Source organism: Nicotiana tomentosiformis, chromosome 12 (genome assembly GCF_000390325.3).
Source record: "Nicotiana tomentosiformis chromosome 12, ASM39032v3, whole genome shotgun sequence".
NCBI lineage: Eukaryota > Viridiplantae > Streptophyta > Magnoliopsida > Solanales > Solanaceae > Nicotiana > Nicotiana tomentosiformis.
Genome location: NC_090823.1, coordinates 90796695 through 90813434, shown reverse-complemented (window position 1 = coordinate 90813434; position 16740 = coordinate 90796695). Strand labels below are relative to the sequence as shown.

Sequence of the window (16740 nt, the reverse complement as noted above, 5' to 3'; positions counted from 1 at the left end):
CCTTTTTTTTGCAATGGTCTAAAGCCCGGAACATCTCATCCAAGATCATATGGACAATGGTGTAATTTTTCCCCTCAATTCCCTCCATTAAAGTCCTAGCGACCATAGCTAGGCGAGTGTGGATCCTTTCTCCCTTCATCAGAAATATCAGCATTTCCAGAAAACAGACAATGAATACGAAAACCTGGCAGTGTGTCCAACCCAAAGAGGTAATGGCAAGTTCATCATGGTAAAGGCGATATGACTTGCTGTGCCCATAACGCTCATAAAGGAACTCAAATGGTATATAATACTTCTTCAGACATAGTAACTCATCATTTTTCTTGAAACCCATTATTTTCAACAAACCTCGGGAAGTACGGTTTTCCAGTACCAACAAACCAGGGCTATCCCATGGGAGTCCAGTGAAGCCTCCTATTTCCTCTAAAAGCGGAGTCATTTCTATGTCGCCAAAATGGAAGACGGCTCTCTTATCATCCCAAAACATGATGGCGACCTCAATTAATGTATTGTTTGGCTGAATGTCTAATAAAAGATTCCCGAGGACTCTTTTTACATGATTTTTGTCACTTGGTGAGAGGTTTTTCCACCAATCAAGCAACAAAGATGGGATATTTTGAACCATGCCGAACCTGGGGACTTTGTGCCTCATTTCTCCAAAACAAATAAAGTTAGCCCTTTCCCCCTCCGAATTTGACTATTTACACATTAATGATCGGCATACGAGCATATTTTCTCCAAATAATGCACATATCATGATGGTATCCATTGGGATTACGGAAATCCCGGCGGACTTTGGACAAGGCTTGCCTTAGCAGGTTATCACGCGGACAGCGTTCTAACCCATGCTAGGTTTAGACATGATGCATGCATAGTTAATATTAGAGTGGAGTTTCTAGAAAAGTTTAGACTGGTACCCTCAAGTGAACAACTTAAGAGGGAAAGGCACGAAACAATCGACTGCACCGCTAATTGACTAGTTTTACCGCAAATAAGCCTTTCCAAATTTAAAGGGTGATTTTGGAAGAGCGCGGATACTCATCAAGCACCGGCTATGGTATTAATTGGGCACGAGTAGAATATGATGTGGAGCATGCTTTATGCAAAGATAAACAACATGTTTTCAAATATTTTGCATGATGAAGACATTAAATACAGTATTAAAATAAAACGTAAAGACATAAAAAGAAAGGAAAACAAGAAAAAGTTAGTTCGCGCAATGTGGAAGTTGTAATAAAGTAAGCGAGGGAGTAAGGGTGGGGAGAGGCATGTTGTAGCAATTTAAAAGGCGACTTGGAGAAAATAAGTACGACTAAAAAAGGAACACGCATGTTAGAGCCAATTTGAGAAAAAGAAGGGAAAATAAGTGAAGGGATTTGCATACGAATTCAAATAGAGGGAGAATAATGGAAAGGGTGTGCATGCAGCAATTAAAAAAAGGAAACAGAGGCGGGATATTCATGTAGCAATAAAATAATAAAAGAACAAGAAAACACGTTTATCAGAGAAGACTAATTCACATGAGCCAAGTTTCTTATGGTAAGGGCCTAAGTGTAAGGGCCTAAGTGTAAGTCCCCAGCAGAGTCACCATGCTGTCGTGCCCCTTTTTCTCGCGAAATCAGGTTTCGATATGTGATAACTCTTTTAAGGAGGTATTAAAAGAGGAGAGTCACCAGCAAACGGTTTAAGGTGTGTTAGGGCACTTATTTGCATATGACTCAGGTTTGACTAGTTTGTATCACCAGAGATCGGGTAAGGGCTCGAAATTACCTCGAAGAGAAGGTGTTAGGCACTCTTCGAGGTCCATAATTGTGGGTCCCGACCGAACTTGAATTATATGAATTAGTCGGATAAATAAAGACAGAGAAAGCAAGAAGTTTGAGAAATTTTATTATTAAAAGGCTTTGAGGAAATACAAACACTTGATTCAAATATAAAAAGGGAACAAGATGGGGGGTCCTAAGTTTTTTAGCCTAAAGGATCACCCCGTGCAACATAAATAATACTTCGTAACCCCCTCAAGATTGGGTGTTACTCGTATTATTCAGCGGGCACAGAATATCATCTCCTGCTACCCGATCACTATCTTTAAGTTATTACCTAAAGCGCACTAGTTCAATTATAAGTCGTTCCTTATGCGTGTACTACCCGTCCCATACCTATGGCCCAGTAGGCATTGGACCTCTATTTGGGTAGTTCTAGACTTTACTTAGGCTACTCAGAAAATGTCAAAACTAGGCGACAATTCAAAACAAATAGGACTGCACTTAAGTACAGTTAAAGACTCAAGTTAGCCTCTACAATTAGACAACAAATGCACGCAAACAGATTTCTACGTTGGCATTAGACAGTTTCAGAATTGAGGAAGATTGAAGTCATTAAGCTCTATAGACATGGTTTCTATATGATCTGATCCAAATATGCAAGCAATTTCAGATACAGGGCGCCACTTTAGACCTATGATTTCTAAATTACCAGTTTGAGAGTATCTGATACTGCTAAGTTGTTTATTGAGATTACGGATTATAAGTTAATAAAACCTATAGGCATGATCTCTAAGTGGTTTACACAGTAAGTGGCAGTAAAAATTATTGGAAATGATCATAATTACTCATGCTTTCTAATACTGGCGTGGCTAAGCAATAAACAACGTTTGAAGAGTCCAGTATCAGCATTAGAGCGAGTAGTTATACCCTATAGGCAGGATTTCTAAAGATTGGCGATTGGAACCGATTTTTTTATATTTAGCTCCTATAGGTATGTTTTCTAGGTGCAATAGCGAATTAAATAATTCATATCCTATAGGCATGATATCTAATGAACATAGTGCAGTTATGCAAATTGAAGGGCAGTTATTGGCATTTATTTCCTATAGGCATACTATCTAGCGACACATAGCAGTAGACATGGGAATAAATTAAGCACTTATGCTTTGATAGCATACAAGTTATGTGAGTGTGTGATTTTCCTAATGGCATGATTTCTAATAGTGCACATAGAAATTTGAATGACATATATAGCAGGTTGGATAGCAAATAGATTATATGAATCCTATAGGCATGCTTTCTACCCTTTACATGCAAACATTAGAATATACCCATTTTCCAATTTCACTAACACCCTAATTATTTATTACAGAATTATTATAGACCCAATAATAATTATAATTACAAATGTTGTACAAGCAATACCAGTAGGCCCAAAGCAGGGCCAAAAGAGATACTCACCATTGCCAGGCCTTCAACTAAACTCTTTCTTCACCAATTAGTATACCCAGATCCCAACAGGGAGCTATATCCATCCGCACAACCCAGAAGCCGTAGAGAAACTCAAACCAAACCAAACAGCCATAGATTTACAATATGACCCAAACTTAAACAAACCAATTTGCAGATTCAATAGACAGAATGGGGATAAAACTGAGTATCGAAGATAGCTCAGGTTTTAGTAGTAAAGAGAATGGACAAAGAACCTCAAGTCCTAGTGTGTCAGAGTTCACAATAGTGTCAAATGGACCCCGAGCAGTGCTCACACTAGAGAGGTTAATAGAGAGGGTCGTAGTGGCCTTGGCTTTCAGCCGGCCAAGAGTGATAGATTCAGAATAATGTAGGTAATAAATAGAGTGAGAGAACTACGATTAAGAGACATACTTGTATTTTAAAAAACAGGCATAGCAGGGTTGTCTAAACATAGAACATGTTAATTAAGAGGGTCAACAAGACTTAGAAGCAGGTTCAACACTTAGCAAGAATTAACATGTTGGTAGAAACATATTGAGAATTAAGAAGAGTCAAGTTTCCTGGGGTTGCAAGATTAACATACAAAGGCGAGTAATACCAAACAAGTCTGAGTAGAGTACCAACTTAAAGAGTTTAGAGCCTAGGGATCCCAATTATGTTAAGTACCCATTACAGTGACAAAGGACAGACATGCTAACAGTATTAAACATGGCAGGAAAATACAAGTTGAAATAGCTACTCTAAAGGTTTCGAACAATTACTAAGGATATGGAATTAAGCAAACAAAGACATGTTGAGTGACATAATAGCAAGGGAGCGGGCCATAGTTAATAGTGAAGGTCTTAACACAGATTACAACACATTACAACTATGAGGCATTCATTATAGAGGTTCAGAACAAAGTAGGAAAGCATACTCATGCCCAGCAGCAAATATGAACATTCAGGCACCAATACATTAACTAAACCAACTTAAGAGAATCCAAATTATTCAAATTAGGCAAAGATATGTCCCACAACTGGTAGCATTATGTGAAATTAAGTGCTAGGAGAGTTCATATTACAAAACAAGTTCAATGCAAACAAGGTTGCACACAGAGAGGGAACCGGGAAACACACTAAGTCATGAAAATTTTAGAGGGGTAAATATGCAGGACATAAACACAAAAGAATAAAAATCGTAAAGCTAAGAGACTTACTAGTTAAACAGACAACAAGAAAGGACATATTCCACAGTACTTCTGAATATCAAATAGCAAGAATCCAGAATCTTAGTGCATCAGAGTTCCCAAGGGCTTTAAATGAACCCCGGGCAATGCTTGCACCGAGAAAGGGGTTAAAATCGAATCCCGGTGGCCTTGGCTTTCAGTCGGCCAAGAATCAGAGTATAGAACAAGAGAATAAGAGAACAATAGAGTAATAACTCCAATTTTTAGTGAAAGTCTAGGGATTCCGGTCTGCCTCAAAGGGGGATGGGGAAGTGTTTATATAACAGTCAAATATCGAGCAAGCACATAAGGAAACAGAGTAAATTAACCAACAAATAAGGGAGACAACATGAAATTAATTTGAAATCAATTTAAGAGAAAAATCCGGTAAACCCTAGTTTTTTAGGGAAAGTGTAAATCAGCAGAAATCCAAATAAAATCGCACTCACACAGTGTAAAATCAGACGTGTGTAGACGAAATACGATCCAGATTCAAGAAATAGGACTCTTTCGGACAGAATCAGAGAGGTAGTACTTGCCATATTTAGGCAAGTACCAAGTAACACCATAATCTTGCAAGTAACAACGAGATAATGCGTAAAAGGCAAATAAATCACATAGGGAATCCATGATTTACTCGGATTTGGAGATTATTGGGGAGGCGACAGTTAGGGTTTGTGAGGAGAAGGGAAGCTTCGAGAGGATTTGGGAGCGGCGGATGGGTAAAATGAAGTTAGGGTTTGGGGTTGAGGGGTTATAAGGAGAGGTAGGGGATTTTTATGGGTCGTTGATCATTTGAGATCAACGGCCAAGATCGAAAGGGGAGTGGGGCGGGTTGTTTAAAATGGGTCGCAACCATGTTCATTAAAGGGTTTGGCTAGTTTGGGCTGCTGAGAGGGGAGAGGGTGTGGGCTTAGGGTTTGGGCCAAGATTAATCCGAAAATTAGCCTAGAATTGGGCTAATTTTAAATAGGCGATTAAAAGGGAAATAATTTAATAAAAAATAATTAAATAAATATATAAAAATTCTATTTATGCAAATTAATACTTTAAAATAATAGTAGGAGATTACAAAAATATAAAATATTATTTTGACCCTGACCAAAATGACAAATGCAAAATATAGGCTATGCCTCCAAGATTGTGCAAATAGCTTAAATTACCACTGTAATTACAAATAAAGTGAAAATATTTGAAATATGTATTATGGATGCAAATAATAATTTTAGGTATTTAAGTCATCCCAAAATAATTTTAAAGGATAATTATTAGATATTTATATAATAAATATGTAGAAAGAAATTTATTTTTGAGCTTTAAAAATTATGAAAAATTATAGAAAATGCTTGTAAACTAAGTAATGACACAAAGTGATATTTTAAAAATATGTATAATGTTTGAGAAAATAAGAGGGAAAAATTGGGTATCAAAAGTGACTTTGTTCAACAACCGATAATCTATACACATCTTCATCGTTCCATCCTTCTTCATAAACAACACGAGTGTACCCCAAGGCGAGACACTCGGTCTAATGAATACCTTATTAAGCAAATCCTACAACTGCTCCTTCAATTCTTTCAACTCAACCGGGACCATACGTTATGGTGCGGTAGAAATGGTCTGAGTGCCCGAAACCAAGTAAATACAAAAGTCAATATCTCTGTCGGGTGGCATCCCCGACAAGTCTATAGGAAACACCTTTCAAAACTCACGCACAACCGGTACTGAATCCATGGAAGGAACCTCTGCACTAGGATCACTGATATAGGCCAAATATGCCAGGCACCCCTTCTCGACTATACGTCGAGCCTTCAAATAAGAAATGAACCTACTAGTAGAATGGCCAAGAGTCCCTCTCCACTCCAATCGAGGAAACCCCGCATGGCTAATATCACCGTCTTGGCGTGACAATCCAAACTAACATGATAAGGTGACAACCAATCCATGCCTAAGATCATGTCAAAATCCACCATATCAAGAAGTAAAAGGTTTACCTAGTATCATAGCTCCCGATAGTGATCAGACAAGCACGATATACCCGGTCTACCTTAATAGAATCCCAGCAGGCGTTGACACATAACCAGGAGCAGTCAAAGAATCATGAGACACATAAAAGTATGAAGCAAAATAGAATGACACATATGAATAAGTGGAACCCATATCAAATAGAACCGATACCGGTGCTGGAATAATGGCACGAGTACCCTGCGGTGGTCTTTTACTCCTCAATCTAGGATAGTACCTCCGGATATGACATGCGTCGCACTCAAAGCAACCCCACTGCTGACCTAACAACTGAGTTGGAGACAATCCCTGATGACCCAAATGACCACCGTAGTAACTCTATAGCGGTGGTGCACTGATAAGAGTTGAAGGTGTCCTTAATACAAGCTGCTTAGGATGAGACCCTGAAGAACCACGTTTGCTCGAGGCGCTATGTGCTACCTGAAGAACTGACTGAATCGGCATGTGAGGATGGCCTCTACTAAATGGACCCCTACCTCTAGATGAGGCACCACTGAAAGTAGTAAAATGACGAGGCCTCTTCTCAGATTTCGCCCCTATGCCCGACCATAAACCCTCTCGAACCGTCTATCAATCTCTACAACCCTTTTGAAAGAGATATCATCCTCAGTCTCTCTAGCCATCTGTAACCTGATATCATAAGTAAGGCCATCTATGAATATCCTCACCCTCTCCATCTCAGTAGGGATCAAGATAATTGCATGGACAAATAGGTCAAAATATATGGTCTCGTACTGGGTAACAGTCATGCTACCCTGCTGCAAACGCTCAAACTGGTTGCAGTAGCCCTCTCTCAGAATAACATGGATGAACTTCTCCAAGAATAACTGTGAGAATTGATCCCAAGTAAGTGGAGGTGAACCTGCTGGTGTACCTCGAACATAGTCCTGCCACCATCTCTAGGCAAAACTGGTCATCTGATACACTGTGAAGTCGATCCATTTGACTCCACAATACATATGTTGTGCAATACCTCATGGCATCGGTCCATGTAATCCTGTGGGTCCTCATAAGGTGTACCGCCAAAATGAATCAGAAAGAGCTAGGCGAACTTGTCCAACCTCATAAGCCCCTCCAAAGATATAGCGGGCGCCTCCATGGGTTGTGTAGTAATAACTAGTTGAACTACTCCAACAATCAGGACCGCCAGAGTGTGATATATGGGAGACATCTACTCCAGAGTGTTAGTAGCAGGAGTCTGGGCTCCTCCTCCCCCCCAGCCTGAGAGACAGCGGGTGCCATAGAAAATACTCCGGCCTGGGCCACACTTTTTATAAGGCCCCACTAGACGGACTAGGGTGTCCTGAAGTGCGGGAGTGGCTATAAACCCCTCCGGACCTGAGCTGATCCAACAGATGCAGTCTCAATAGGGATCTCCTCCTCTTGCTTGATTTGAGGCTCTACAATAGGTGTTGTTACGCATGCTTTAGGCTGAGTTATTCATCTTCCTCTGCCCCGGCCCCTACCCCCTCTGAGTTATGCATCTTCCTCTGCCCCGGCTCCTACTCGGCTATAGATGTTGTGCGTGTACTCACCATCTATGAGGGAACAAAAATAGAATGGTTCAAATATCAATTATAGAATAATGTCACATGATAGAGAAAGAAAAGAGTGAAATTTCCTAAAGCTCTATAGCCTCCAGAAGATAAGTACAGACGTCTCCGTATCGATCCTCTAGACTCTACTAAGCTTGCTCATGACTCGTGAGACCTAGACAACCTAGTGCTCTATTACCAACTTGTCATGACCCAAAATTCCAAACATGGAGTCGTGATGGAGCCTAACACCCACTTGCTAGGCAAGCAGACGTTAACTTATAATTTTCCCATTTTTAGCAATTAAAGCAAAACATTAATAATACGAAACTGAAATAATCTGAAATAGATGTGATAAATACAATATAGCGCAGTCTAAACATATCCCAGAAATTCGTAGTCACGAATATATGAGCGTCTAGAATGCTACAAACATGGTCTGAAATGAAATATAATACTGTCTAAAACAAGAATAAAAACAAAATATGATAGAAGGGGACTACAGGGATTGCGAATGTCGAGCAACTCTACCTCAATTCTCCTATAGCAGTCGAATCCGAGCAGTCTTCGCTAAGCTCCGCTAGGACCAAACAAGGATCTTCACAAGAAGTGCAGAAGTGTAGCATATGTACAACCGACCCCATGTACTCTGTTAGTGTCGAGCCTAACCTCGACGAAATAGTGACGAGGCTATAACAAGACACTCACTATAAACCTGTACAAATAATAATAATATAACACAGAAATAGAAATAAAATAGTAAACTCAAAAAAATGGACCCGAAAGTCAAATACCAGAGGGCCCCAGAATAACATGATCTAAAATCTCATATCACAATACCGATATAAAACTCTACAACTACAGACAACTACAACACATCAACTTTGTTACGGCGCGCAACCCGATCCCAACACTTAACACAATAACTATTACGGCGTGTATCCTGATCCTAAGATTTAACACAATAACTGTTGCGGCATGCAACCCGATCCCAATACTTAACACAATAACTATTGCGGCGCGCAACCTGTTCCCAATATCAATTCATTAACATAAAAACTTAACACAACTAGTTACGTAATCTTAACATAAAAGGGAAATAAAACAAGTAGAACATTAAGGAACTATCAATTCAAACAGAGAATAACCAATACCTCGTATTCATAACTTTCTACAAGTCACCGATGCAATATTAGCTAAAGAACTCTCAGAACTTGGAAGAACATAATAAAGTACAACAAGTAGTTCAAAGGCAATAAAGGCACGTAAGACATGAACCAATAAAGCTATACAATTAATTCCTGTAGGGACATATAGCAGGTAAGCAGATATTGAGCAAGAAATGAAGAAATCAAACAAGCAACAATTTAAATAACAGATAACAAGTAAGACATGGATAATAAGTAAGATAATGTAGCAATCAAAGCATATAACAAGAGATAACATGGAATAAGTGATAACATAAAGGTAAATAGCTTAACCCACATGTTATAACCCGTGACAATGAATATACAGTAGTCACCTTACATATACATTGTTTCCCTATATAATTCACATAACAAGCAGATGAACAAGTCCTAAATCTCTCAAGTCGAAGTTAGATACGACACTTGCCTCCTTGCACAACCAAATCAATAACCAACCACGATTTTTCCTTTCGCACAAGCCTCAAAACCAGCCAAATATAACCAAATATCGCTCGACCAATTCAAAATAAGCTTTAGAAACTACCCACGAATGAAAACGACTCAATCTTTGATGAAACTGAAAAAGTCAACAAAAGTCAACCTCGGGACCGCTTGGTCAAAATTCGAGATTCGGACCAAAATTCGATTATTCATTCACCCCGAGCCCGAGTATGTGATTTGTATTTAAATTCGATCTCAATTTGAGATCTTAATCCAAATTTTGCAAAATGCCTAAATTTTACCCAAAACTCCTAATTTCTACCATGGAAATCCTCGATTTGATGTTAAAAACTCATGAAACGTAATGGGGAATTAAAAGAATGTGGATTAGAGTTGCTTACCAATGATTTTGGAAAAAACTCTCATGTAAATTGCCTCTAGAGTGTTTAGAGTTTAAAAGATGGTGTAAAATGAGCTAAGTCCCGATTTTCTCCTCTTTTACCCAGATGTAGGTTTCACAATTACGAACTCTTGTTCGTAATTGAGACAATCGCAAATACGAAACACTGGTCGCAAATGTGAAGTGTGCCCCCAACCTTCTAAAGTCGCAAATGCAACAAAAATATCGCATTTGCGATGCACTCCTTTATCGCAAATGACGTCAAAGGTTCGCAATTGCGAACCTGACTAAGTCTGGTGCCCAGTCGCAAAAGCGACCAAGCATTTGCCAAAGCGATCTGGTGATGTCCGCAATTACGAACATCTCTTTGCAAATGCGAAGATTGCCTTGCCTAGCCCATTTTTGCAAATACGAGCTCGACTTCGCAAAAGCGGAGTTTGCATTTGCGAACAGGTCCTCGCAAGTGCGAGACCTACAGATCAACACCATAAACTAAAGCACACTAGCTATCTCAAATCATCTAAAACTTATCTGATACATACCTGAAATACTGCCCCCGTCTTAACTTATTTTTCCTTATTCGATATTGTTATTTTGAGTTATATTTATAACACGTTATCAGCACGATTGTCACCTTCATTTTCACAATCACATCCTAGTTGTGTTCGATTATCCTTCAGGTATATCACTATATATTCTTTTAGTTTATGGTAATATATATGCACCAATATGCTATTTATTAACAAATTCATATACTGTTAAGGATTTATTTTAGTTGATCATGTTACTGAAGTTCTCTTACCTTGCTTATTGTTAAAGAAAATATAAGATATAGATCTTAAGTACGTTAAACTAACAAAAACAATTTAATAAATATGTTTGAACTTGCGTAGAGCAAAACTTATCTTCAAGACATTCTATAAAAATAAAAAAAGTAATAACCAAGGTGACAAAGTAATTATTGTACATACTAGTTTAAATTATTTTAAAATTGGTGGAAAGTAATATTTGAATACATTCACTCTTATCACCGTATATGGTTATTCCTCAAATCCACGTTTATAATAAATTACTTTTATTTTACCATACTAAATATATCTCTTTGTGTTTATTCATATACTCCATAATTCTTGTTTATTTGACATATATATTATATGTTACTTACACCTCTCTTTTTTTATACTACATGTTTGAAGTGATCAACTTTTTAATTAGTTGTCTGATTTATTTTTACAAGTATATTTTCATTGAAAATTATTTTTATTCGTTCTAACCCATTTACTTTTGTGATTAGTTTCAATATGTCAAACTTATCAAAGCTTGAATTCGTGGCACTAGACATTACCGGGAAGAATTATTTATCATGGGTCCTTGATACTGAAATTCACCTTGACGCTAAAGGTCTTAGAAATACTATTATACAAGAAAATGAAGCATCAATCAGGATAAAGCAAATGCCATGATTTTCCTTCGTCATCATCTATATGAAGGGTTAAAAACTGAATATTTAATTGTAAAAGATCCACTTGAGTTATGGATTAATTTGAAGGATCGATATGACCACCTAAAACTTACGGTATTATCGAAAGCTCTGTATGAGTGGATACATTTAAGGTTGCAAGACTTTAAAACCGTAAGTGAGTATAATTCAGCTATCTCTAAAGTAAGTTCTCTATTAAAATTATGTGGAGACACTATCACAGATGAGGACTTATTAGAAAAAAACATTTTCTACTTTTTACGCTTTAAATGTGGTGCTACAACAGCAATACCGTAAAAAGGGTTTTAAGAAATATTCTGAGTTAATCACATGCCTACTTGTGGCAGAGCAGAAAAATACTCTATTAATAAAAAATCATGAAGTCTGTCCCACTGGGTCAACACCATTCCCGGAAGTGAATGTTGTAGTAGCATATGATAAGTCTGAAAGAAAACAAAATAATTACCGTGATCGTGGACATGGTCATAGACGTGGACGTGGCAGGGGACGAAACAATTATCGTCATTATGGTAAAAATAAACAGGAGAACAATAAGGGCTCTCAAATTAATCCTTCAAAAGGTAAAATTAGTATGTGTCACCGATGTGGTATGAAAGGTCATTGGGCACGCATTTGTCGTACGCCAGATTATTTTGTTAAACTTTATCAAGCATCCCTTAGAAAGAAAGAAAATAATGTGGAGGCACTCTTGACATTTTAAAATAATGATGATGAAGCAGGTCCCTCAAACAAATATGATTCTAAGGCACATCTTGCATATAAAGATGATGATTTTGGAAGCTTAGCAAATATTACTCATTTAGAAGCTGGAGACTTCTTTGAGGATATTGACTGAAGAACTAATCATCTTACTGGGAATGAAGCTATAATAAAAGTTATCATTTTGTTATGTGTGCAACTAGTTTATTTTTCTTAAGTGTATTTTCCTAATGTATCATGTGTTGCTAGTCTCTACATTCCTAATGTATTTCTTAATATATATTTTGTTTGTCTTTCATATTTCTTATAATGTACTTTTTGATTTTTTTTATGAAGAATATGAGAATTTCCCAATCTTCAGTTGGACTCAAGATTAATAAAGATGATATATGTCTTCTGGATAGTGCTACAACACACACTATGTTAAGAGATAAGAGATATTTCTCTTATTTGGTAATGAAAGAAGCCAATGCTAATACAATAACCGGTAGTATAAAATTAATTGAAGGTTCTGGAAGAGCCAATTTATTACTACGAGGAGGAACAAATTTGGCTATTGATGAAGCACTATATTGTAGTAAATCTCAAAGAAACTTATTAAGTTTCAAAGATATTCGCCAAAATTGCTACCATATTGAGACTACAAATGATGAAAAGATTGAATATCTTTATATTACTACAATAATGTATGGTAAGAAATATGTTCTTGAAATGTTACCTGCTCTTTCCTCCGGCTTATACTATACAAGTATTAGCAGGATTGAAATGCACGCCATAGTAAATGAAAAGTTTACTAATCAAGATAATTTTATTATTTGGCATGACCGGTTGGGTCATCCCGGTTCTACTATGATGCGTAAAATAATTGAGAATTCACATGGACATTCAATGAAGAACCAAAAGATTCTTAAATTTAAAGAATTCTCTTGTGCTGCATGTTCTCAAGGCAAATTAATTATTAGACCATCAGCTATTAAAGTTAGGATGGAATCCCCTGCATTTCTGAAACGTATACAAGGTGATATATGTGGGCCCATTCACCCTCCATGTGGACCATTAAGATATTATATGGTTTTGGTAGATGCATCTACAAGATGGTCACATGTGTGCTTACTATCAACTTACAATATGGCATTTGCGAGATTATTGGCTCAAATAATAAAGCTAAGAGCACAATTTCCAGATTATGAAATTAAGACAATTCGTCTTGATAATGCTGGTGAGTTTACATCCCAAGCCTTTAATGATTATTGTATATCAACTGGGATAACAATTGAGCATCTGGTTGCTCATGTTCATACACAAAATGGTCTAGCGGAATCATTGATCAAACGCCTCCAATTAATTGCTAGACCAATGCTTATGAGAACAAAACTTCCCATTTCAGTATGGAGTCATGCTATTTTACATGCAGCAGCACTTGTGCGATAAGGCCCACAAGTTATCATAAAGTCTCCCCATTGCAATTGGCTTTTGGTCAGGAGCCAAATATTTCTCATCTTAGAATCTTTGGTTGTGCGATATATGTTCTAATTGCTCCACCACAATGCATAAAGATGGGTCCCCAAAGAAGGTTGGGAGTATACGTTGGGTATGAATCTCCTTATATTATAAAATATCTGGAGCCTATGACTGGAGATTTATTTACAGCAAGATTTTCTGATTGTCATTTTGATGAATCAGTATACCCAATATTAGGGGGAGAAAATAAGCAGCTGAGAAAGGAGATAGATTGGAATGTATTATCACTATCTCATTTAGATCCTCGAACAAATCAATATGAACAAGAGGTTCAAAAGATAACTCATTTGCAAAATATTGCAAATCAACTGCCAGATGCATTCACTGACCTACCAAGGGTGACTAAGTCACATATTCCAGCTGCTAATGCTCCAATTCGAGTGGATATCCCGGTAGGACAATTAATTAAAGCAAATGAGTTTAAACTACGCTTGAAACGTGATAGACCTATCGGTTCTAAGGATAAAAATCCTCGAAAAAGAAAAGGAACAAATGATCAAAGTGATCATAATACAGAGGTAGTGACTCAAGAAGAGCACAAAGACATAACAAATGATAAAACCTCAAGGGAGGTTCAGGTACCTGAAAATGATAAGAATAGAGAGATCTCAATAAGTTATGTCTCAACGGGAAAAAGATGGAACCGAAATAATATTGTTATCGATAACGTTTTTGCTTATAATGTCGCTATTGAAATAATGCAACAAGATGAGGATCTTGAACCAAAATCTGTTGATGAATGTAGACAGAGAAATGATTGGCCAAAATGGGAAGATGCTATCCAGGCAGAATTAACTTCACTTGCGAAACGTGAAGTTTTTAGGTATGTAGTCCAAACACCAAATGGTGTTAAGCCTGCTGGCTATAAATGGGTTTTTGTACGTAAAAGGAATGAGAAACATGAGGTACAAAGATATAAGGCACGCCTTGTTGCACAAGGATTTTCACAAAGGCCTGGTATCGATTATGAAGAGACGTATTCTCCTGTTATGAATGTTATAACGTTCCGTTATCTCATTAGTTTTGCTGTCCATGAAAAGCTTGACATGCATTTAATAGATGTGGTTACAGCCTACCTTTATGGCTCACTTGATAATGAGATATACATGAAAATTTCTCAGGGATTTAAAATGCCTGACGCACATAATTCGAAGTCCCGAGAAATGTTTTCAATCAAATTGCAAAGATCTTTGTATGGTCTAAAGCAATCAGGTAGAATGTGGTATAACCGCCTTAATGAGTATTTATTAAAGGAAGGTTATATAAATGATACCATTTGTCCATGTGTTTTTATAAAGAAAACAACATCGGAGTTTGTTGTACTTGCTGTATATGTTGATGACATAAACCTTATTGGAACTCCTACAGAACTCCAAAAGGCAATTGATTATTTAAAGAAGGAATTTGAGATGAAAGATCTCGGAAAAATAAAATTATGTCTTGGTTTGCAAATTGAACATTTGGCAAACGGGGCTTTTGTTCATCAATCTGCCTACATAGAAAAGGTATTGAAACGGTTTTACATGGATGGAGCACATCCATTAAGTACTCCGATGATTGTTCGATCACTTGATGTGAATAAGGACCCGTTCCGACCTCAAGAAAAGAATGAAGAACTTCTTGGTCTTGAAGTACCATATCTTAGTGCAATTGGTGCACTTATGTATCTTGCTAACACTACAAGGCCAGACATAACTTTTTCAGTTAATGTCTTAGCAAGATATAGCTCTGCTCCCACAAGGAGACATTGGAATGGAATCAAACACATATTGCGGTATCTAAAAGGGACTATCGATATGGGATTATTTTATGAAAATGATTGCAGTCCCGATCTTGTTGGTTATGCCGATGCTGGGTATTTATCTGACCCACATAAGGCTCGATCTCTAACAGGCTATGTGTTTACATATGGAGGCACTGTCATATCTTGGCGATCGACTAAGCAATCAATAGTGGCTACTTCGTCTAATCATGCTGAGATAATTGCTATTCATGAAGCAAGTCGAGAATGTATATGGTTGAGGTCTATAATACACCTTATTCGAGACAAATGTGGTTTGAAGTGTGATAAATTACCCACAATTTTGTATGAAGACAATGCAGTATGCATAGCCCAATTGAAAGGAGGATTCATAAAAGGGGATAAGACAAAACATATTTCACCAAAGTTATTTTTCACACATGATCTTTAAAAGAATGGTGATATCAATGTGCAACAGATCCGTTCAAGTGATAATATGGCTGATTTGTTCACCAAATCTCTACCGACGTCAACCTTCAAGAAACTAGTGTAAAAGATTGGGATGCGAAAACTCAAGGACGTGAATTGATGATCTCATCAGGGCGAGTTAATACGCGTTGTACTCTTTTTCCCTTATAAGGTTTTGTCCCACTGGGTTTTCCTTGCAAAGTTTTTAACGAGGCAACCAAAAGGCGTATTTCTAAACATGTGTACTCTTTTTCCTTCACTATAATTTTTTTTTCTATAGGATTTTTTTCTAATAAGGTTTTAGCGAGGCACGTTATCTATGGACATCCAAGGGGGAGTATTATAAGAGAAATCAAATTACGCTGGATATCTACTCTTCCCCCATGATCTTCTCAAATGCTTAATGACATATTCAATGACATATTTCTATGCTTAATGACATATTCATTGACATATTTTTATTGACTTCTCATGCCTATATAAAGGCCTTATAATAGATAGGAAAAAACACACAATTGAAGAAGAAATAAGAATCTCTCTTCCTCTCTTTCTCTCTATATCTCTTAGCTTGTTTTTCCTTGTTCGATATTGTTATTTTGAGTTATATTTATAACATAACCCATTTAGTTCTCATCTTTCTAGTTCAAGTTGTAAAATACGCATTCCAATCAATATCTTAATCGTTGAACTTTAAAGAGATTCTCTATAGCTAACAAAAAGTAAGTAATCCTTCTTTTTTTAAATAATGACACTATTTCATATTAGTTTGTTTAAAA

At 37.1% G+C, this 16740-nt stretch overlaps 1 protein-coding gene across 1 annotated transcript; it reads left to right on the top strand.

The window, feature by feature from the left end:
• The first annotated feature begins 11335 nt into the window (after positions 1–11335).
• LOC138903025 (uncharacterized) lies at positions 11336–12370 on the top strand. Its single transcript, XM_070190936.1, has 4 exons — positions 11336–11435; positions 11555–11697; positions 11801–12095; positions 12255–12370. Exons 1-4 carry the CDS (start codon positions 11336–11338, stop codon positions 12368–12370), a joined length of 654 nt encoding a protein of 217 aa, XP_070047037.1.
• Positions 12371–16740: the final 4370 nt, after the last annotated feature.